The 23,437-nt window shown below is 54.7% G+C and overlaps 1 protein-coding gene across 2 annotated transcripts in view; it reads right to left on the bottom strand.

Annotated features, from left to right (window-relative positions):
• GMDS (GDP-mannose 4,6-dehydratase) overlaps window positions 1-23,437 on the bottom strand; it is a 455,829-nt gene that overhangs the window by 224,798 nt on the left and 207,594 nt on the right. For both annotated transcript variants that reach the window (XM_032462384.1, XM_032462385.1), the window contains 3 exons: window positions 23,102-23,294; window positions 22,234-22,338; window positions 4,043-4,170 (listed from right to left, as the gene is read on the bottom strand). In XM_032462384.1, the coding sequence (XP_032318275.1) occupies window positions 4,043-4,170; window positions 22,234-22,338; window positions 23,102-23,294 (426 nt within the window). The remainder of the gene's footprint in view (window positions 1-4,042; window positions 4,171-22,233; window positions 22,339-23,101; window positions 23,295-23,437) is intronic.

The raw sequence follows: 23,437 nt of genomic DNA on the forward strand, positions 1-23,437 counted from the left end.
AGCTCGTTAACTAGCAAGTCAAAGTGTCAGTCATTCTAGGCCTGCACAGCGTCCGCTCTGAGCGAGAGTACAGAGCATCGCCGTCTCCTGCAAAATCATCCCTGAATCTAGATGATGTCATGCTTTACGAGGGCAATTAACCTCGATCACATCAACAGTCTTGCTATTAAAGTTAAAGAGCTGGTGTTCGCTCGTGGGCGGGATCAGACAGGAAGTGGGAGACGGGTGGGGGGTGGGGAGCGGACGGGAGGACAGGGACACAGAGAGAGGAAGGAGCCGCCCCGGCGAGGAGGCAGAGACAGGGCGAGGGCGAGGGCGAGGCCGGGCCGGGCGGCCCCGCCGTGGGAGGCGAGGCCCGGGGCCCTCCGGGGACACCTTTGGCGTGAGGGAAGGAGTCACCCCAAGCTTTTCCCACCGTTTCCCCAGGACTTCCAGCTTCAGGGGCAGACCCGTGACTTTGGAGGGGACAGGTGGTCACTTCATGACCCTGGGGCGTGGCCATCATCACAGCAGCACCCGCGGAGCGAGGAGGGTGAGCCCAGGCTTCCGCTCAACACAGGTAACTGCCGCCCACGGGGCGTGGCGGCGTCCACGCGGGCGGCACTCCACTCCACGTGCACTTTCCTCCTCCCGTCTCCACCCACACACACACTTACGTTTGCCAAGAGCCACTTTTCCAATTTAACGTCAGATCCTCAATTTTACCTTTTAAAACACAGCTGAGAACCTGTGTTCGTGCTGTGCCCACCCCATGCCCCTAACCCATCTGTGGATGGAAACTGTGGAATAATCATCCCAGGAGCACGGGGGTGCGGGCTTCACTCGTCAACACAACCATGTCCCCAGGGCTACGGGGCGGGGCGGCCCCCGTGGGTCCCCCCCTCGCGTCAGACCCGGCCAAGGAGGTAAGGCAGCTCCGACGTCCTGCGTATCTGTGAGGTGAGGCCTTACTGGGGAGCAGACTCGGGGACCACCAGCCCTTTGGAGAACTCGAACACAGCAGGGAATGAAGCCGCGCTCCCAAGCTTGAGGAGGAAAAACAGCAGTTTGCCGATGACGTTGCAACACACCTCAGGGGGGAGAGATGGCCTCTCCCTCCAGAGCTGTGTGGACTGAGGCAGGAGGCAGAACGCCGGCGCAGACTGGGAGACGAGGGAGCAGGCCGGGGACACAGCGAACAGCTCTCCCCAGCTCTGCCCACCTCCCACTGCCCCTCGGAGGCCCCCAGCTCACCCCAGACCTCTGCCGTGGCTGAGACCGAAGTTGCCGTGAAGGTGACTCACTCAGAAGCCGAGGAACCAGAAGGGCACCCCCTTCTCGTCGCCCCCAAGCACACCCTCTGCACGGGGGCCGCACACAGCGGGGAAGCGGGCCTGAGGTCTGACAGCTGCCCGCCACTGCGAGCTCCCTGACGTTTCTCTGCCCCATGGACGACAAGTGGCAGGAAGGGGAAGCGGAGAGAAGGTAACTTTCTGTCTCTCTGGGAGACGAGAAGCTCCCCGGTCCCACTGCTCCCTCACCCGGCCTGATCAGGGGTCCGCGCGCGGCTGGGGACGGGCTGCCCCCACCTCGGCGGCCGTGGCTCTGAGCAGGCGCGGCCCCCACCTGCCCCTCAGCCCCTGCACCTGTCGCGTGCACCTGGCACGGGAGGACGGACTGCACCTCCCAGCAGGAGGCGCGTATCCTCTAGGACAACGTACGTAACGTCCCCGGGGAGGTCCCGGCGTGCACCGAGCCGAACATTCGGCAATTACTCTTATTTTTATTTCTAAAAGTAGCTTCTTGCTACTGCTCTGTGCTCCCTGACACCCACCCCCCACCAGATAAAAAGGAAAAATAAAGTTAAAACAGAGAAAAGGCTGAAGGGCTGTATTAAAGCCCAGCTGTGTCTCAGGGCGCTCCCTCGCAAGCTGGCGTCCCGGGAGGGCCCCTGGGCCAGGGGGCCTGCCCCGTTCACGCCAGGCAGTGGGACCCATGATGTCTTTCAAATGGTTTTCTGCCGCGTCCTGGGAAAAGTTCAGACTCGGGTCACTTCATGACCTGCCTGTCCCAAGAGCAAAGGGCCGTCCTGTGAGAGGAAAAGCTTACGGGTACTTGCGACCCCGCCCTGACCCCAGCTCACCTCTCAGTGTCTCTGGCTAGTTTATCAGGGCGGAACCACAGGCAACCTCGTGACCCGAACTGCGACCGTCGGCTTTACTCACACACGCGGCGCTGCTGGGCGTGACTGCCGGGCGGCAGGTGAGGTGAGTCTGGGAAGCCCTCAGACCCACAGAGCTCACGGAAGACCTCGCTGCTTACGCATCCATGTAGCAGTCGCATGCAGACTTGTCGGAATTGGGAGGGGGCCCGCTTTTAAAATAGCATTTATCTTTTTCCCTGATTGAAAAGGCTTACACACACTCATTTCAAATATACGGAAAGCAGAGAAGTGTAAAAAAGAAAATTAACACAAGCAAAAGAAGGGATCATTGACAGTTCAACGTACTGTTTCTCTCACCACCAAAATCTGTTTCTCCCAATACAAACTTCTTCTGTGCCCCAGTGCGAAAATGTAAAAGAAACAGACTGAAATTTGGTCTGTTTGGTTCCTGAATCTGGAGAACAAGACCGTGGATAAAGGGGGACACCCACACAGCCCGACGCAGCTCCAAGTACACGCAGGTGGTCAGAAGGCTACACGCCGAAACGGTGTCGTTAAAAAACAACGTGCGACTTTTTACAAAACGTTTCTCAGGCTGTGAACAGGCTCAAAGCCACATAGTTTCGGCTTCTCTCGCTGACATCGCCTTTCTCCCGCTTTAACTTCTGAAAGCGTAGCCTTACATTTTTAAATGTAACGTCCTCACAATACATCTAAGGACTCCTATCAGAAGACGCGTCTTTGCACCCACAGCCAGAAGAGCACGTGTAAATGACCTAAATGTTTTGTTGTTTAAAATTTAAAATCGGGCCTTTTTTTGTCCACAGCATGGATCAGATTTAGGTGTTTGAGCACGCAACACATGCAACTGTCATAAACCAAAATGGAAACGCTGCGAGGCCAACGCCGTTGCCAGCAGGTGAGCTGCTTTGTTTGCTTCCTTCGCAAACGTTCACGCTTCTTTGTGAATCTCCTCAATGAGCAAGGAAATTAGGTCTGGTTTCCCCGAAAGGCGTGGTCAAGGACAGAAACGGTCTCCTGAGCACAGGAAGCCTGTGAGCACCTCGACGGCCAAGCGGACTCCAGGGACACACACAGGGTCACCCGCGTGCCCTGCACGTCCAGCCACAGAACCACCACAGGCCGTGGAAAGCTTACTAATCCAGGCAAAGTAAAACGTAACGATTTGCTTAAAGAAAAATCGCACAACTTGTGTATGTAACATACGTAACCTCAACCAAAACTCAGCGTGCGTATAAATCCCGGGAGTGAGAACCTGGGCCTCCTGTAGCCGTGTCCCTGCCAGCACATCTCCACACTCTTTCTTTAACGGACAGAACTCGCTGGTGCGAAGCTACACGTGGATGCGCGCAGGGTGAAAACCCGCCTGGAGCAGCAGGGACGCCACCCGAGACCAGGGCTCTGGGGGCGAGTCGGCAGACACGTGTCCATCTGAGGGCGTCAGATGGTACACGCGGAGAGAGGCCGGCCTCCTGCAGACCTGGGAACGAGTGCTGGCACACCGCGGCCCTTCCCAGGCAGTCACACGTGCCGTGGGCAGGGACAGGGCAGGGGGCGCAAGGGCGGGGGAGAGGAAGACGCTTCAGGAAGGAAAGAACACCGTCCAAACACGGTCTTATCCGTCCTCCAGACCGTGACCGGCACCTTCGTTTGACCACGACAAGAGCCGCCACGAAAGCTTCCCCTCCAGCAGCCGCGGCACGGCCGAGGGCGCCGTGGAGCCCCCCAGCCAGGAGGGACAGCGGTCTGGGGTTCATCACAGCGGCACCAGCACAGCCGGACCCACCGCCACCTCGGGTCCAGCCTCTGCACTCAGGCCCGCCGTTTGAGCACCGGCTGATCCAGGTATCTTTACCAACATAGTGAGTCAGTTCCTACCTCCACGTAGTCCTTGGCGTGGCCCCAGTCTCGTTTGGCGTCCAGATTTCCCAAACTGAAACTCTCCAGTTGTCCAAGGTGGATCTTAGCTACTGACCGGCTAATTTTTCGAGTAACAAAATTAGCTCCTACAAAGAGAAAGAAGACGTACTGTCAGTAGACTGCGCCTGACGCTTAACAGTCTGGTGAACCAGGCTCGATCTCGGCCTCTGGGCATTTCTTTCATTCTTCCCCCCCTTTAAAATAGTAAGAGGAGAAAAGAAAACAGACGGCGACCATTAACTGTCATTTAGACGAGGTAAGAAGCTCGAGGCCGAGTGTCACGCCAGCGGTACTCTCATAACAAACATTCCTCTCTGGGGGACGTCTCAACATTCCTCCTCCACGGCTGCGACACGGGACCCAGGCGCCAGGCCAGGGAAAAGCTCTCGGAACGCCAGTTTTTAAACAGAGAATTCAGCAGGCCTGTATGAGGGGAAACGCCAGGGCCTGAGACCACCCTGGTATTTTTAAGAACATAAACATCACATATTCCTATTAATAAAGCTGTTTTGGAGCTCGTGGGGAGAAAGGGCATAACTCACAGAAACGGACGAGAAACGCGCCGGCGGCCGCGAGCGCTGCTCGCCCTCCCCGAGGAGCCGCGCGGCCCTCGGCGCTGGGGCCCAGCCTCTCGGCGGCTCCGCACGCGCTGCGGTGCTGCTTCGCACTCGCCCCGCGCCGTCGCGGGAAAGCAGTCCTGAGCTCGGTACAAACATTTTGAAACGGTCGGACGAAAGGTGCCGTAAACTAAGAACGTAGTGAAACGGTTTTAGTGTTCTCTGGTCTTGAACGAAAGCCTCTGTCTACTTTAAAGAGATCACAAAGAGGACCAAATTAAAAGGCACTTCGGAGCCAGTTTTACCCAGGCCCCTGTGTCCAGGCACAGGTGATCACAAAACACCGGGCAGCGCACCCTCTCAGGGCAGTGACACGCATGCGAGCGCGTCAGCAACGGCTTCTTCATGCAGTGTAGACAGACTGTTATCACCATTTATTACATCTCAGTAGCGTTAGCTTTGTTCTTTTGCAGATGGAACAGGGAGGTGAATGTTACAACAAGGCTTTGGCTTTTAGAGAAACTGGCACAGAGGTCCGGGGAGTTTTTCTGAATAGGTTTTCTAAATTCTGGCAAGAATATAGCCCAGCACAAGTTCAAACATACACTAGACTCACACACAAACTCAGTGTCCACGTTTACACCAACACCATGTCGTGAAACACGACAACGCGACGTCCATGGAAATCCCACTTTTCAGTTTCTCTAGCAGTTTATAGAGTACATTACGAAATTCAGTTTCAACGTTGCATGGCTGTTTATAAAACACACACGTGCTCCTTCAAAAAAGGGCCTTTCAAAATGAAGTACTTACCAGGAGCAGTCGGTCCTCCTCAGCTGGTCGCCAGTCAGCAGTCTTCTATTTTCTATTAACTCGTAACAAATTTGAATGTGTAGTTAAACGTCGTCTCTCTTTGTATTTTCATGTCAGGACTGCACTCACATTCCAGTTTGCCAGATGAATTTGTGACGCGATCAGCAGACGGAGTTCCCCACACACGGTTCAGGCGATTCTACTGGCCCGTAAACTCACGTTCAGGGGTCCAGTGGAAACCAGTGACCTTGTCCACACAGTCCAAGTCGGCCCTCACGGTCATTCTCTCCACCGGCACTAAGGGCACTAAGCACGAGCACTGAGCTGGGACCCACCGGCACTAAGGGCACTAAGCACGAGCACTGAGCTGAGACGTCGGGACGCAGAGGCAGCCCCGAACTCACGGAGCGCAAGGAGGGCTCCAGGGACAAGCGGATCGGCGCCGCCAGCCGGGACACAACAGGTCTGCAGGGACGGAGACCGCCCGGGTCTGCCACGCAGGTGCTGGGTGGGGCGGGGAACACCCCCCAGGAGAGCAGCCTGGACTGAGTGTGCTGGCGGGTCAGGAAGGGCCAGAGGGCGGTGAGCGGGGCAGGGATCCGGGCAGAAGGGCAGCACGCGCACAGGCCTCCCTCGAGGCCCTTGTGACGCCGCAGGGCCCAGGGCCACCGCCCCTCCCACGACGGCCATCACTCGCAACACGGTGCTGAGCTCTTCAGATGCATGAACTCGACTTCCAGGGTGACCCACGGGCTAAGAATGTTACCCTCGTCTTGTAGAGGAAGAAGCTGAGATTTGGGAAGCCCCGCACACTGGCCATTCTAAAGCGGGATTCACATCGGTGGCTGCGTGACCCAAAGCCGGGGGCCTCCCCGCAGCCGGACGTGGGACGGCACACTGGGGTATGCAGCCGCTCTCCCCTGCGCCCAGAGAGCACCTTGGACAACGAGTCAAAGTTACTGGAAATTTCTAGTTCTTAAAACCGAATTTCAATGTTTTTACTTACAACAGCTTCATTAAGATATAAATCACATACCATACAATTCGCCCACTTACAGCGTACAATTCAGTGGCCTTCTGAACATCCACTGACCGGCAGCCAGCACTGCAGGCAGGTTCAGAACGTTGCCGTCACCCCAGGAGGAAGGCGCCGCCCCACTGCTCCACCCGGCCCTCGGCAGCCACTCGCTCACCGCCTGCCTGTCACCAGAGGTCTGCCTGCGAGAACGCCTCTCACCCGTGGGGTCGCAGGGCGCGTGGCCCTCCGGCTTCTCTCACTCAGCCTCGCACTTTCGGGTCCACCCGTGTCACACGAATCAGTACTGCCTTCCGTCTCCGTGGCTGAAGGGTATTCTGTAACGTGGCTGGACCACATCTTCATCGGTCCCTCCTCAGCAGGCGGACGGCTGGTGGCTTCCCACTTTCTCGTGTGGTGAAGTGCGCTGCCGTGAGCACCGGGGCTCCAGCCGGGCGTGGGTGCTGGGTGCCGGGCGTGCGCAGCTCCTGGGCAGACCCTGCCGGCGGGGCGGCGGGCCAGGGCCGCGCCGCGGTCCACCCGGGGGCCGGGCGCTCGTTCTTCCGCGGCCTCGGCGAGTGGGCGCTGGGTGTCGTCTCGCGGTGGTGTGATGTGCACTTCGCTGACGGCTGACGACGCCGAGCAGCCACGTGTCCACACCCACTGGCTGCTGGTGCGTCTTCTTTAGACAGATGTCCCTTCAGATCCGGGCCCGTCTTTTAAGCGTGTTACCTGTCTTCTGAATACGGAGCTGTAAGCTCTTCAAACGGACTAGGTCCGGTCCTCTACCAAACACACAAGTTGCAAGTATTTCCTCTCATTGTGCAGGTTGTCTTCTCATTTTCTTGATGGTGTCCTTTGAGACACAAAAGGTTTTAAATTTTGATAAAGTCCAATCTGTCTATATCTATTTTTTCGGCAGTATGAGCTCTTCCTGTCGTATCCAGAAGGGCTTTGCCCAGCAGAGGTCATGAAGAGTTCCTCCTATTTTTTAAATGCAGTTTTGTTAATTTCACTCTTACGTGTAGGTATTCAACCCAATCTCTGTTAGCTTTTGCGTGTGGTAGGATGACAGGGTCCAACCTTGTTCCTCTGATTGGACGCACAGCTGTCCCAGAGCTACGCGTCTGCTGAAAAGGTTATGCTTCCTCCCATCAGAACTGTCTTGAACCCTTTAGAGAAAACCAGTTAACCACAGGTATATGGGTTTATTTCGGACTTTCAGTTCTATTCCATTGATCTAAATATCTGTCTTCACAACAGTCCCACACATTCTTGATTACCATAGCTTTACGGTAAGGTTTAAAATCAAGAAGTGTTGAGTCTCTCAACTGTGTTCTTTCTTAAGACTGTTTTAGCTGTTCTTGGTCCCTTGAATTTCCGTACGAACTTGAGGATCAGTCTTGTTAATTTCTGCAAAAACACCAACTGGGATTTTGGAGGGATTATGTCGAATTTGTGGATCGACACGGGATTACTGGCCATCTTAACAATATTACATCTTCTAGTTCATGGGCACAGGGTGTCTTTCCATTTATTCAGGTCTTCTGAAATTGCTTTCAGCGATATTCAGCAGTTTCTAGAGAATAAGGCTGCCACTCCTTTTGTTAAATTTGTTCCTAAGTCCTCAATTCTCTTCGATGTTATTGCTGTAAGTGTAACATTGCTTAATTTTCAGATTAATTTTAAACGTTACTGTTGCTACCATACGTTTCACTAGTTATTCTTGAGAGAGGCTCACAATTTTTTTTTCCAATTCACTCTCATTTTTGCTCATCACACAAGACTGTTGTTTTTAGGCAAGAACTATAAAAAATCATTAAACGTGAGGGCTGAGACCTTCGTGGTCCCTTTGTCCAACCACCCCCGACGTGCAGGTGAGGAGAGAGAGGCAGCAAGGACCGCCCATGGTCAGGGCGCTGTTTCGCCAACCGGCCTGCGATGTAGGAGGCGCCCCTCCCCAATCAGACCACCCGTGTGGTGATGCGTCACAGCGCATGGAAGGTGGAACTCGCCTAATTACTTTAAACACATACTTGAATCTGAGAGCCTTAAACTAGAAGACCCCAGCCAGGAAGAAGCCCAAGAGATGACGAGGCACTGCGTCTACCGTTCGCAGAGCAGAGGCAGGCAGAGCAGGGCCGACTCGCCCCGGGAGCCCAGGGGAGACGGCTGGGCAGCAGCGGACACCAGGAGGCGCCAGGCGGGGCGACGCCACCTCCTTGACCACCAGGCAAGGGAGAGGCTCGTGCCAGCAACTGCGCAGCTAAGGCAAGCAGCACACAGTCCTGAGCACGCCAGGCGCCCCGACCACACGAGGCAGACCAGCCGCAGCTGCACCCGTCTCACCGCACACCCCCGCCACGGGAGCCGGGGAAGACGGCAGGGCACACCAGAGAGAATGGCTTCAGTGCCGTGTTACTGCAGACTCAGAATCATGCTTCTTCGGTGAGTTTGTTTTTTGATAAAAGTATACATTTAACCATTAGCAGTGTCGGATCAAGTTACAAAAGCTGAGTGGCTTAAAACAGCTGAAACGCGCTGTCTCCCAGTTCTGGAGGCCGTGAGTCTGAAATTCCAGGGGCCACGCTCCTTCTGGGGATCCATGAAGGAACCTTTCTCCGCCTCTTCCTGCGTCCGAGTTTCCCTGCTCGCAGCTGCGTCGCCTTCTCCTCTGAGCACCTGTGTCCTCGCCGCTTCTGCTTCCTGGAACAACACGTGTCCTTGGATCCAGGGTCCACCCTGGCAATCCAGGGCGACGCCTTCATCTCAAGGCCCTGCACTGATCACCCCGTAAAGGCCCACGTGGCAAACGAGCTCACGTTCAGGCTCCGGCGTATCGTTTTGAGGGCCCCACTCAACCTATTCTAAGCATCAAAGATTATAATATTTGGACAAAGAGGACAGAACACGAATCAGGCCTTGTTAGAACATCTTATGTCGCTGACGGGCAGTTCCACGCCTCGCCTGAGCTCAACAGTCAGGCCGCCGCTGGTGAGCGATTAGTTTAAAGGCGGTCGGTCTCCTCGCAGTCTCAGTGGTGCTAGTTTGCCTCACTGACCTGGACAGCTCCCGGGGTCTCCCTCCTCAGAGAGGACGCATCTGCTCGGCATTTGGGACTGGAAATGCTGGGCGCAGTCTCTCTCCCATCCTGCCTTCCTGAATCTTTCTTCTGGCATAATTCCCTTCTCAAAATGCATCTTCAGAAGCTCCTTTAAAGTGAGAAAGTGCCTGGCTCAGATTTGAAAGACAGCCATGCCAACTACACCATCCCTGGTGGAAGATTACTTTCTCTTTGCACACCGAGGGCACTCTCCCCCGTCCTCTGGCTTCCACCTCCTGCTCCCGGTAAGCGCAGGGCCACGAAGGTGTCCGTCACCCTCTTCCCTCTCGTTAAAGGCACCCTCTCCGCCTTCCGCATACTGGAGCTTCCGTTCGACTCCGTGTGCCTGACGAGGTTTTCTGCTCAGGGCAGATGGTGCTTCCCTAACCCGTGCTTTCAATACCAGGTCTGGAAACTCCTCAGCAGCCGTCTCCACGCTTTTCTACTTTCCATTTTATTTTCTCCATTTCCTTCTGGGAAAGAATGTTATGAGACCTTCCCGTTTTACCTTCCAATCTCTTAATTTTTTTAAATTTTCATCTCTTTGCCTCTCTCTGCAATAGAGTATAATTTTTTTATGTCTAAAGTTCTCTCTCTTTTTCAAATCTGTCAGGGTTTATTTTTTTAATATTCTGTTGTTATTTATTTCTTTATGATTTTTCATTTTATTTAAACAGGTCAATACTTTTGCATCTAATTGGATGATTCTAACATTTAAAGCCCTTCGGGGACCAACGTCCTGCTTCTCTGGGGACTGTGACTGACGGTGGTTTGTTCCCTTGCGTGCGGGTGACACTGCGAACTCGTGGTCGGTGGTCTCAACCTGCTGGAAACCAGAGGACACGTCTCAGAAGGACAGTCTCCTCCTGAGAAGGCCGGGCTGGTTTCCGGGAGGTGGGGGGCGCAGAGACGCTGACCCCTGCCGCCTGCCCCACCACCCCCGCCCCAGGTTAACGCCGTTCTCCTCCCACTTTGATGTTAAGGCTCAAAGCCAGTCCTTCTAATTCGAGGCTGAGCAGCCCCAGGGACCTGTTAAAGAGACTTCTTGCTGCGCCCACAGGCCTGGGCACCACATCGGCTGTCCCTAGGGGCCCCCCCTCCCCCCGCCCGTGGGGGGCCTGCCAGGAAGATGAAGACAGACCTAGAGAAGTAAATAAACTCACTTCCCTGCACGTCTGGATACACTGTGAGTACCTGTGCTATCCTGGATGTACTTACTTTTATTTTCATGTTAGACTTTCAGGGAAATTTGGCTTTTGTTTTCTTTCCTACGGCCAGGCGCTCGTCCACTTTGCTTGCGTGGCCTCCCTGCCCGACACAGTCCTCTGCGGCAATTACGTCCAGGACCAGGCAGACCACACCTTTGCCACGTGAACTTCCGACCCGCAGGATCGCCTGGTCTTCGTGGACCCTCCCGGCCCTGGTCTGGGCCCGGTGACCAGGACCCAGCTGCGGAGCCAGGCGGCATGGCAAGGGGGCGACAGCTCGGAGGCGGTGCCGGAACCGGTTCCGGGCTCCCTGGCTTACTCCCACGCCTAATTCAGACATCAGCGTGCACGCACGTCCACACACAGTCCTCGTTCAGTCAAACCTACTCTGACGTCACAAAGCGCACAGCGTACCACTCCCACGGTCAGGTATCTTCCACAACAGAAACTGAAGGAAGAGAACTGCAAAATTTGTAACGCACGTTCCTTAAATCGCCAGCATTAAACTCCAAGAGGTGGATAGCAGCGCTCGCTGAAACTAAAGAACTGGAGCATCTGAAGAATCAGAATCTCCACCCCAACGTGTTACTTTAACGGAAGTTTTTTTAAAATACAAAACGCAACACTGGACATCTCTGGACGATGGAGTGGCACTAAAGGCAGAAACATGGGGCCCCGGGGCCCCAGCAGGGACAGCCCTGCATCGCCTGCTCCTTCCTGGCCCTGCAGTCACACCATCCACCTCCTAAGAGGCAAAGCCGCTCTGAGTGCAGAGTGGTTCCTGCCTGCCCGGTGTGAGCTCCTGCACGGGCCTGCGGGGGGCACACCCACGAGCGTGTGTGCCCGCGTCCCGTCAGCATCCAGACAGCATGGGAAGGAACCAAAATTTCTCTAATAAAGATTCTATTCCACTGCCCAGCCTCTCATCCGAAAGCGCTCGAGTTAAAGATTTTCTTTGGAGTTAGATAAAGTACAAAGACAGTTTGGACGACATTCACTGGAGAAGAGAAATGGCTCCAGTTTATCGTGAACCCCACACGACCTCGGCCTGGGGGCCCCGCCTCAGCGCGGGGTGATCTCTGCCGCCCGCTGGGAAGGGCCTGGGCCGGGCTCGGCGCAGACAGGGCGGAGAAGAGGAGACACCGGGAAGGTCGCGGCTGCCGGCGCCGACCGCGGAGATTAGAGCGCCCTGGGCCGCACTTGCCGCCGGGCCCTGCCAAGGGCAACACCGCGTCCCGGCAGGTACTCAGGACCCCCGGGCGCGCCGCAGCCGGGCAGCTGCACAACGGGCCTTTCACACTGTGCCTCGTTGGGAGCTGCCACCTCGGGCAACGCTTCATAAATATGTTTAAAGAGAAAGGTTCCAACTGCTTTGCTGTTTCCATCCAAAGCTCAGCGCCTCCCTCCTGAGAGCTGATCAGTCAAATTCCTCCGTCCTCGTTCAGAACAGGCACTCGGGCCGCAGGGTACCCTTCTGTTGGGGGCCTCCCTGCGCCCGGAGCCTCCACCCCGGGGCCAGGAGCTCCCCGACCCAGCGCCACAGCCAACCCTCTCCAGACTCGGCAGTTCCCCAGGGGGCAAAGTGCCCCACCGAGAACCTGGACCTCAGTCAAACCTGCCCAGCCCCGACAAAGACAAAATCCACCAGATCAGAACAGGCCTGTGCAGAGGGCCCTGCAGAAACACACTGTGACCCTGAGTCTCTCTGTTCACCAGCTGCGCTGCCTAAGCCCCTGGGGACAAGGACATGGGGGGCACTGAGCCCCTCCTGAGACGGCCTGTCCTCATCGAAGGCAGAGGGCACTGCTGGTCTGGCTTTGGGGAGGGGAGGGCATTTCCAGTCCCAAGGCCGAGGCCGACTGAGATCGAGGAGGGAAGTGGGCAAGAGAACAGAACCGAACCCCTTGGCTGCACGTGGAGGGACCCTGCGGATAGGGAGCGGTGATGGAAAAGGAGAGGGTGGTGGGGCTGGAGGAGCAGGCCGCAGCCACGGTGGGCTCGGGGCCTCCATGGCCTCCACGCAGGGAGGCAGGGAGGCTGGGAGGCTGGGCTCCAGTGGAGGCTGGGAGGCTCCGGGGGAGGCTGGGAGGCAGGGAGGCCGTTGGGGAGGGGAGGGAAGAGGTTGGGAGGATGGGAGGGTGGGGAGCAGGGCCTTTGACAAACCTCTGTGCTTCCCATGGAGGACAATGTACATCCACCTTTTTATTCTGCGTAAGGTTGTCTGAGTTTTGCCATTTTTAAGCCTCAATCAGTGCAGGGGCCGATTCCCTCCCCGTTCTTTCGGGGGGTTGCTGCACAGTCATCCAGGGCTCCTCTCAACCCGAGGCTCCCCTCCCACTAACCTGATCTAAAAATCTCCAGAGCCTTATGACCCCTCCTGGAGATGAGGAACAAGAGGCAGAAGGGTGAGACTTCGTGCCTCAGGAGAAACACTCGATTTACGCAGGAATGAAAGATGCACCGGGCGACAGAGAACGTACATCATCCTTTGAAATCACCTTTTCTATAGAAATGACGTAGTAACGTTAAACAATGCCTTAACCCACATCGTGCATCACGTTTGGGCCGTAACCCAGAACACAGGCCGGAGCTGCTTCAGGCCAGCCGTGTGTGCGCTCCTCTGGACTGATGCTCGGACTCCGACCTCGGGGACGGCCCTGGTCTCTAGGCCCGTCTGGACTCAGCGCTGTCCTGACACCCGAGACGCAGGGCAGGGCCACTGCATGTAAATTCACACCCAAAGGAGCCTTAAAACACAGTGCCGGCTCAGAGCCATTTCAGCAGGGAGGCTGCAAAGCAAGAAAACCTTCAGAAGGCTTTGATGCAAACGCTCGACCCGACAGAAAACGGGGACAAGACAGGCTAGACACGCAGCAGCTGCGCCCCCTCCCAGAAGAGCCTCCGGGGCCTGGGGCGCGGCGCCTGTGGTTGGTGGTTCACGGGAAAGAAGCTTCCACACTGTGCTCCTCTGTTTTATTTTTTCACAAATTAAATATGCATTTTGCTAAACTGAAGAAGAAAAGCCAAGAAAGTAAAGGACAAAAAAAAAAAAAAATTAAATGGGAACAAAGGTCTGGAAGGAAAACGATCGGGCAGGAAAGGGGCTCCTTCTGGGAAGTGAGGCGGCCCCGCCGGGGCCTCACCTCCGACGGGAAGGCAGTCCAGCCGCTCCCGGGGTCTCCCACCACGGCTCGGTCATCTGACCCGAGGATCAAGGTGAAGAGCAGAGGACCTGCACGCGGCAGGGACCAGCGCGTCCGCCGTTCTCACCGCTGCTGCTTAAAGCCTGAAACCCGCGGGCCATCGTCTCAGGAGCCTCCCTGCTTCTCAGGAACGACTGTGCTTGAAGATCCCAGAGTTGGAAGCCCTCAGAGTCCAGCCAGGGAAAGAGGACACGCTGGGGGAATCAAGCCAGTGTCGGCCGGAGGCCTTGGGGACGGGGCCACAGGGCGGTGCAGCCCCCAGCTGCAGGCAAGTGGGGAGCAGGGCTGCCCCGGACGCCCCCCTAGGTGAGGCTCCCCTCTAAGGGCATCCACAGCCCTGAGCCTCCCGCTGGTGGAGGCACCGTGCACACCCTGGGGTAGTGGGGACACTCAGGTCCTGCAACGTTCCTTCTGGGGGGCAAGTTCACTCCAGAACCACCGACCTCTGCGGCTGCAGCCCCCCAGTCTGCGTGCTGGGCGGAGGTGCACCTGTCATTGCACGCAGGCTCTCCTGGCCCACTACGGGGCCGGCAAGGAAGAGCACATTATACTCATCTTTATAATACTTCCAGTTCCCTGACTCACACATACTTCCTATAAGGGACACTTCCCTTTGCTGGCAGCTTTGAGATGTTCCTAAGTGTTCAGCACTTCAGATTAAGTGTCCATCACAAACCCCCAAGATGACTGCCCCACGCTGTCACATGGGTGCAGACGGGCACCGAGGTTCCCAAGGACATCCATTATGTCTTCCTCCAAAAAGCTTAACCAGCACGCCTCTGAGGAGCTCTGCCTCTTCCCTGACAGGAGGCTGGAGTCTTCTGCACAAATTCATTGTGAGGACGGAGGCGTTTCCTGTGACCCCCGAGGCAGCCTTCTGTCACAGCCTGTGGGCACAGGTGTCCCGCCTCGTTGATAAAACTGCCGAGTGCCTACCTCCTCACGGCCGCCCAGGAAGCGCTCCTCTGCGCTCAGACCGGGTTTCCACGTCCTTAACCGCAGCCAACGGTGGGCCGCTTCCCCTCGGGCACGTCCTGCTTCAGCGCCTTTTAAGAAATCTTAAATTTACTGGACATTTATAAGTGGGATTGGAATGTTACGCCTATTCTGGCAGAAAACAGCCTTCTTCAAGGTGAACTTGTGCTCACTGGGGGGTCCTCACCGGGCCCGTCATAAGGTCTGTCCGGACCAGGAATGTGTGTAGGGCAGCACCTGAAGTGCGCACTGACCTAGGGCTGCGTGAAGGGGACGAGGAATGTGCTGAGAGAGGCTGAGCCCAGACTCCAACACGATCCAGGCACAACTTAAAGTATTCAGGTGACCGGACGCCTCAGAGTCCAGCAGCCTGAACCCATCAATGAGGTCAGAGAGGCCCATGTGTCCGATTCCTGCAGACCCAGCACCCGGCCCGCTGACCCCCAACAAACCTAGGGGTCCCGGGAAGTGTTAAATGTCCTCAAAACCAGTTGACTGGTGTCTTCACCCTCCTGGCATTAAACTACTCGAGGGAGGAACCACGGTCACCCTCCTGGACAGGAACTCTGCTGGCCTCGGGGCCCGGACCCCCGAGAGTCTGGGGCTACACGCGTCCTGACCTCCGTGGGCCGAGCACTGTCCCCACCAGCAAGTGGGGGAGATGCCCTCTTCCCAGCTCACGGTCTCAGCAGGTAGCCTGACCCCGAAGTAGCGGTTCTTCCATCCCCGGGTCCCTAGTCTCACCATTGCTTCCCCCTTTGTGTCCTGTCCTTCCTCAGCCCCAGCGCCGTCTCACCACAAGGGCGGCCGCCCCACCTGGAGCTGAGTTCACACTGAACTTACCTGTACTTGCTGTAAGTGTGCGCACAGTGTCTGCCCAGCGATAGGACACCCAGAGGTCCTGGCACAAGTCTCCGGTGGCCCTCACCCGCCGACATGCGGTGATCTCAGTGGAGGACGCCACCCTAGCCGCACACTGTGTACGGCGCCCCCGCAGGCGGTCTGCCCTGCCAGCCGGCTCCCGCTTCAGCACCGAGTCTCCATCAGCTGGACTTCATGCAAAAGGCTCTGGTTCCCCCCCTAGCTTCTGGCATTTCTTTTCCCATCTTCTCTGCCTTTCTTTCCAACCCGAATTCTCTACAGGAAAACGTTTTCTTCCGCAAAGTGTGAGCATAGGAACTAAATCCCCCACCTCGGAAAAGCTTTCGTGCTCAGAGTTTAGTCCCTACTTGACCTCCAGGGATTCAACACCCCACGAACAGCGGGAGCGAGAACGCCCCTCTGCCCGCACTCCCTGCTGCTGTTCCGGGGCTTCCCTGACCGCATCTTTCCTGCCGTGACCACCAGTTACCACGCTCTGAGAGCTTAACGTCTTTAACCTGCTCAAGAGAGACAAGAGGCTGTCCCTTTACACACTCCGCCCCTTATCACTCCTTTGTCATCATTACACTTTAATGGTCAGGCAGCCGCAGACGGACCCTCCCTCTGCAGACGCAACCGCGGCCGCGGGAACAGCGGTCAGGATGTGCTGCCCCTTCACTTACATCACGTCCTTCACTGCTCACAACAGCCCACGTGCAGACCTGATCATCCCATTTCACAGGTGAGAAGACGGAGGCTCGCAGAGACCCAGAAACTTGCCCAAAGTCCCTCATTTACAGGTCAGGCAGACGAGGACACGGGTCTGCGTGGGTCCCGGGGCTGGACGCACCCTCAGCCCGAGAGCCCAGCCTGCTGACATGGGGGAGCCCTGCCCTGCGACACCGGACGGTCGCCAGCCTGGCTTCAAATGCAAATGCCACAGAAACTGCAGAGCATTTGAAAAGTCAACTGAATAATCCCGGAAGTCTCACCTCACCAGGTGGGAAGGACTTGACTCTCTTCAGTGGTAACACCCACCTCAATGAGACCAAGTACTGCTTCAAAAGCCTTCCATGTTTGTGCAGTTACAGCTCATCTCTCCAAGGAGGACAACCCAGGCCCATGGCTCTGCAACCTCCAAGCACCCGGGTCCAACCGGAGAGGCCACTCGGCACCTGTGGGTCCAGATGAGTGGCCCACAGTCCAAGTGCTCACCACAGACAATACGGTTCAGTGCAAACCTGCGAGGCTCCGCTCAGCCCTAAGGCAACATTGCGCAGCCCCGGCCTCACAACGGGCAGCTGAACTGCACTCAGTGAATTAAGGCCGCGGTGCTCATCTAAAAACTCCCACAGCTCCTTCAACAGACATGAATACAGAGCATTGGGCGGTTCGACGGTGGCTTCCTTGTTTCCAGGTATTTCTGTAGCAGCGTGATTTACCTGTGCAGTCACACTGACCAACACTAACTACGGAATTTCTTGAGGCTTATTTTATTTACAGACACACACGTCCAGGAAGAGGAGTGCTTTCTGTCCATCGGGATTTTAGATGAAAGGAAGTCCCGGCTGTCTCATTCACACTGTGAGTTCTGTTCTCTCTTAAAGCACAAAATACCTGTGAACGCCAATAAGTTTACAGGAGAATTCTCAAATACACACAGTAACATCACTATCATCCTACATGTTGAAAAATCCCACCTCAAATCTGTTTTAATGGTCGCCTTCTACCGGAACATAGAGCCTGCAGCTTACCCCAAAGGAAAGCCGTGTTCTTGCTACAATTTGTGACAAAAGCTAAAAATGCTCATTTACTTTGGAGGTGGAAGGAGGGTCACAGACCCATCTGGACGCGGGTCTGTGGACCAGGGCTCACTGAAGACAGAATTCAGCCCCAAGTGGTCAGGAGAGCCTGGAATGACAGCTCTGTCCCCTGGGCTCCCCTGACCAGGGTCTGGCCTGCAGCCACCAGGACACTGAAGGCCCCACAGGTCCCCGTGGGGCTACTCAGGTCGGGGCCCTTCCCCTCGTCCAGCTGAACGTCCGCCGTAGCTCTCCGGAGGAGGCTCTGCAGAGCACAAGTGACACGGGAAGGAAAAGAAGATCCTGTACTGAAGGTGACACTCATCTAGACCTGGTGGCAAATCGGGGGTGAGGACGGCTGCCCTCGACCCTCAGCACGACTGTCCCCAGCGGGAGGACTGCTGCAGGCACCCAAGATGCTGGCCACACACCCCACCTCCAGTGGAGACAGCCAGCAATGTCCTCAGACACTGTCACACACCCTCTAGGGGCAAGGTCACCCTCTCCCGTCACCCAATCCTCCACTCCTGGGGAGCATCCGATCCTGCAGCATTAATCTTTTCTTTACAGCAATGAATGCAAAACAATCTTTAGAAAAAATAAAAGGGAAAAGTCTCCAGGATTTTACTGTGACTTAAGTAGTTAATTTTTACATGAATTATAGTTTTAAAAAGTCTGAAGATTAACTTATGATAATAAATATACTTAGACATTTTAAGAAGCAAAACACTTGGCAGTTAAAAAAAAAAGCTCAAGTCTAAAATTTAAAACCACAAGTTCATGAATCTTAAGATGCCAGATTCTCTCAGTCAGGTGAACACTGTGATTAGACCGATCCATGTGATTTCTCCTGAAGCCCACACTTGGGGGAAGGTGCTGCATCCTCCAAAAACGGCGGCACGTCTGCCAGGGGCAGCACCCCGTCCCCTCGCGGTGGTCAGGCTGCTCGTTATGGTGCACCTGAAGCGCCTCACCACTTTCTCCCTGCCACGTGGGTTCTAGTGCCTTCATGTTAGCTCTGTTTTTCCTCTTGGCCAGTTTTGGTGATACTCAGGAAATGTTATTCGCTTCGTATCACATTTGTACTTAAACATTATAAAACCGGCGTTTGATTACAACTATTTCTGCTGAACACCCGGCAGGGAATATTGCATTTAGCCAAACGAATGGATGCCTTTTAGCAAAGAGAACAGGGCTTCATTCGCGCCGAGTCCCAGCTGTGCCTGCGGAGGGGGGTGTGGTCTGCTCCCTCTGAGCCCCACACACGCGTGAGCCCTACAAGGGGACACGCGTGCGCCACTCCCGCCGGCCCCACGACTGTCCCCGGCCTCACTGCTGACGTCTGTTACTTCTGTGACCTCGGACACTCAGTCTCACACTGCTTCAGTTTCTTCACTGATGAGATAAAGAGTGGAATGATCTTTAAATTCCTTTCTGTCTCATAAATTCTGACGGTACTGGGGAGACTATACTGTGGCGGCTGTCAACTGTTCATCCCCTGAAAGCTCCTTCAGAGAAAGGACGCTACCTGATGGGCTAATAAGTATTTTTACATCAGAAAGTTTTCACACTTTGTATTAATTTCCACATACACAAATATATGTATTAATTTCCATATACACAAAGAAACCCAACTGAAGGTTTTGGGATGTTGAAGACCCAACTGTTCCCCAGTGGGGCCAGCAGACACCTTCCTACAGGGCCGAGCAGGAAGCAGGTGGGGCCCGCTGGCCCCAGGCCCCTACAAGGGAAGCGGCCGCGGGTCCTGCGTGACCCCCAGCGCGGCCGAGCACCACCAGCGCGCCACTTACAACAACAGGCTGGGGGCTGGACTGGGCCAGTGAGCCACCGTTGGCCAACCTCTAGTCTAGAATTTCTTTCTACTAGAAAATACTTCTGTACTTTTTAAGGTCAGAGATTCTCATGGAATGTTATACATGCAGTCAAAACAGCCTTGTCAATTATTTTTTGTTAGAAAAAAAAGCCATGTCCCCAAAAGGCAGCATCCACGTGGGCTCCACTTAATAGGGCACCTGTGGTGAGGTGCCCGAGGCCAGGCCGAGGTTCATCAGCGCAACAGTCAGAGAAAGCGCTCACCTACTTAAGGCGACAAACCCACTCCGAGCGCTGGTGCGATCACAGGCACATACGAGGATGAACTAAAGGGAGTTTGGTTCATTTATAAAGTGTACCAGGCTGAACTTACCCTCAGAGCAGTCTGCCACCAGCTACTATGTATAAAACAGCTGTAAGACTACCGTCCAGCCTGGGAGCACCCAGCATTTTCTAATAACTGTAAATGGCGTGCAGCCTCTGAAGACTGTGAATCGCTACGTTGTACACCTGAAACTGATGTAAACTGTAAATCAACTGCACCTCAGTGAGAAACAGAAGAACAGCCGGCCACCTTCAGCTGCTGTCTGTATGAAATTAGCAAGACGGCATTTATTTGAGACTATCCTATAAACCCCCAGCGTTCTCCAGTGCAGACCGCCTAACTTCCAGGTCAGTGAAGGTTTACCGAGACGTGAGCTGTTCCTCCGCTCGTCCACTGAAAGGTATTTGCTGAACGCTCACGAGCAGACAGGCACCGCTGTGGGGGCTGGGGATTCAGGAACCCGACACAGTCCCCACCGTGGAGGCCCTCTCAGCGTGGCAAAGAATCTCCGCGGAAAACGACAGCGAAGTGTGACAACACGACCACACCACTGTCAGACTAATTAGTATGAAACTGAAATTTCCATTTTCAAGAAGGGCTGTGAGCACTGAGGATCAGTTACCAAGCAAGTATTACATCACTTGCACACCTACCTCGACAGTCGTCATTTTTCATTATTTGCTTATACGAAGGAAATAAAAAATGAGATCTCATTGGTTTCCAGATGCATAACAAGGGGGAGGGTGTAGCTCAGTGGTAGAGCACGTGCTTAGCATGCACAAGGTCCTGGGTTCAATCCCCAGTCCCTCCATTAAAAAAGTTTAAATAAATAAATAAACTTAATTACCTCCCCCCACTAAAAAAAAAAAAAATTTAATGTGAATAGGGAATATTTAAAAAATCCAGATATATAATGAAAAAAAAACAAAGTGATACATGCCACAGGTCAAGTCTTTAGCAAAGGTTAACCCCAGATGCAGCACACTGTGTGCGTGTGTCAGAGACCGGCACCGGCGACACTTCCGCAGGGTGTGAACAGTGGGCTCAGGGCAGGGCCGGCCATCCGCACAGGGAGGCAGGCTTACTTTTCTCCTTATACCAGCCTCTACTGTTTACTTTTCTTTCAAATAAAAAAAATTGCTTTAAAAATGTACTTTTTAAAAAAGTGATTAATGCAAAGACAAAAAACAGCTCTCCTGGGGAGGTGTGCAGTGGAGGACGGGGAGGGACAACCACACGCACCTTCTCGTTCTGCACTAAGAATGCTTTCCTGATCCTAACCTGATCCAGAACACGGGGTTGCATGTATTTCTTGCAGGTGGAAAAGTTGAGGGGGCACAGAAGCCAGGTAACAACGTGCGCCTCCCTGACTGACGGAGGAGGCAGCGGTAGTCGTGGCCTGAACCCACCGCTGAGGGCGGCTCCCCGGGGCCCCAGGCTCAGCAGCGGAAACCCCCCCACCTCTGCCGAGGACAGCCAGAAGCACGGAATTCAGAGACAGGAAGGTTCGGCCGCCCTTCACTTGCTTTCCTTCCCACAACAGGGACCACGGGCTGGATTCTGATGCCGCACCAGCCCGTCGTGGGAAATTTTAACTTACACATTTACAAAACGAAAGGTTCTGACACTAAACACACCTTGTAAGTGTCACATTCCTCCTTCCTTGTGACTTGCTGGTTTAATTACGCGGCTGCACAGTCACAGGAATCTCACTGACGGAGCTCTAAGCGTTAACGGTTGGCCATGGAAACCTTACAATGCTGGACCCCTCGTGCATTCTCAAGCTAAAAGGCTAAACGACAGTGAGACCTAATCAAACTTCTTAGAATCAGGTCGTACGATTTTTGCTCTGTAGAGTGCACGTGTTTTGTCAAGACGCCCCACGCTTCAGTAAATCAGAATTGATGGTAGGAGTACATATTCTCTTACTTAAAACCTAGTACTTGGGATGGGAGAGCTGGCGTGGCGCTAACAGTCTCAACAATGACCGTGGAAAGACCGACGCAAACAAATACGGTTTTCTCCAAAACGCGCTCGCGATTCTAAACATAAGTGATTTCAAATGTATCTTAAATAGTCTAGAAGCATAGTAATCTCTGAGTGTTTGCTTAAATGGAAGGTAAAGCAAGTTTCTGAACACCCTACTGACTCGAGGTGAGAACAGACAGATGACCGGCGGTGCTTCCGGGAGTCAGCGGCGTTAGGGACAAGCCCTGGGCGTTCCCACAACACGTCCTGACACTCAGGCTGAAACCCAGCTGGACAGACCAGCCAAGGAAACAGTGAAACCGGGACTCTGAATAGAAAAGCCAACAAAACTGGTAAGTAACTGAGGAGGATTTACGTTTCTTCATTCACCACAACACTGACGTGCTCAGAGAGAGAACAGACGTGCGACGACGGCCCCTCTGCACAGGACGGTGCAGACACACAAGCGCGAGCGCACGGACCCACCTCTCCTGGGGCTCTCGTGATTAAAGAGGATGCCGTTGACCGCGAAGAGGTTGTACGCCTCTCGGAAGTTCACCACGATCCAGTAGGCGTAGAGCTTCGCCGCCCCTGGTGAGAAGCAAGGGAAAAAGTCAGTGATTATCACACAAGACAGTGATTTTCATGTCAACAAGCAACAACGTGCAAAATTTACAATTTGTAACGTGTCAGGATAGAAAAAAAAGAACCAAAAGCCCAAGACAAAATAGAGGCCCCTTTCCCAGTTAACCATGCGGTGACGACACACTCAGGAGCTCCGTGCCTCTGTAATTTCACAATCCAGTCAACTCAACGGCAGTGTGTGCAACATATCAAAGCACCTTTCCTGCGTCTTACTCCCTTCTTCTCAGCTTTAAGGAATTAGGAAGTAAAAAAAAAAAAAAAAAAAAAGGATATCTTAATAGTCTAGATGCTTTCACATTTTGTCACTTGAGTCTTTCACGAATACTCCTTTTATAAATGTATTAGATGTAACAGACTTCGTTTAAGGGTTGGAGCTCAGGGAGACGTTCATCAGGGAATGGAAATAAAAGACCCGAAACCTTATCTCTTCAGCACAGTCTCCTGACAGCTCAGTAAAACGAGTCCTGCTGGGCCGAGTTCTCCTTATAAAGTGATCGGTACAGAAGGGCCGTGTGAGCAAGGATGGGGACGGGAGGTGGGGATTCCTCCCGGAGGCAACGGCAGGCCCAGGCCCAGCGGGCGGCCAGGTACGAGGTGCGCGTCCCCGCAGGACCGTCGCTTCAGCCAACCCCAGGGGGCCCTCAGCAGGTGACGCCAGCTGGAGGCAGGACAGAACCTCAGCAGGAACACCCGCCACGCGCGCCCTCACCGTATGGCGACCGAGGGTAGAAAGGCGTGGTCTCCTTCTGGGGTATTTCCTGCACTTTCCCATAGAGCTCGCTCGTGGAGGCCTGGTAGAACTTCACGGAGCCGATGAGGCCGCAGGTCTTGACCGCGTCCAGGAGCCGCAAGGTGCCAACCCCATCCACGTCAGCCGTGTACTCGGCCAGGTCGAAGGAGATCTGGGAACAGCAGGGAAGACAGGGCTAAATTCACGGCAAGAGCAACGGAGGTGCCACCGGGGTAGCAGGACTCTGCTTTCTCCTACCCTGAAATGCTCTGCTTGTCAAGAACAGTGCTTTCCAACAGCAGAATGAGACTGGGG

The sequence above is a fragment of the Camelus ferus genome, chromosome 20, assembly GCF_009834535.1.
Source record: "Camelus ferus isolate YT-003-E chromosome 20, BCGSAC_Cfer_1.0, whole genome shotgun sequence".
Lineage (NCBI taxonomy): Eukaryota > Metazoa > Chordata > Mammalia > Artiodactyla > Camelidae > Camelus > Camelus ferus.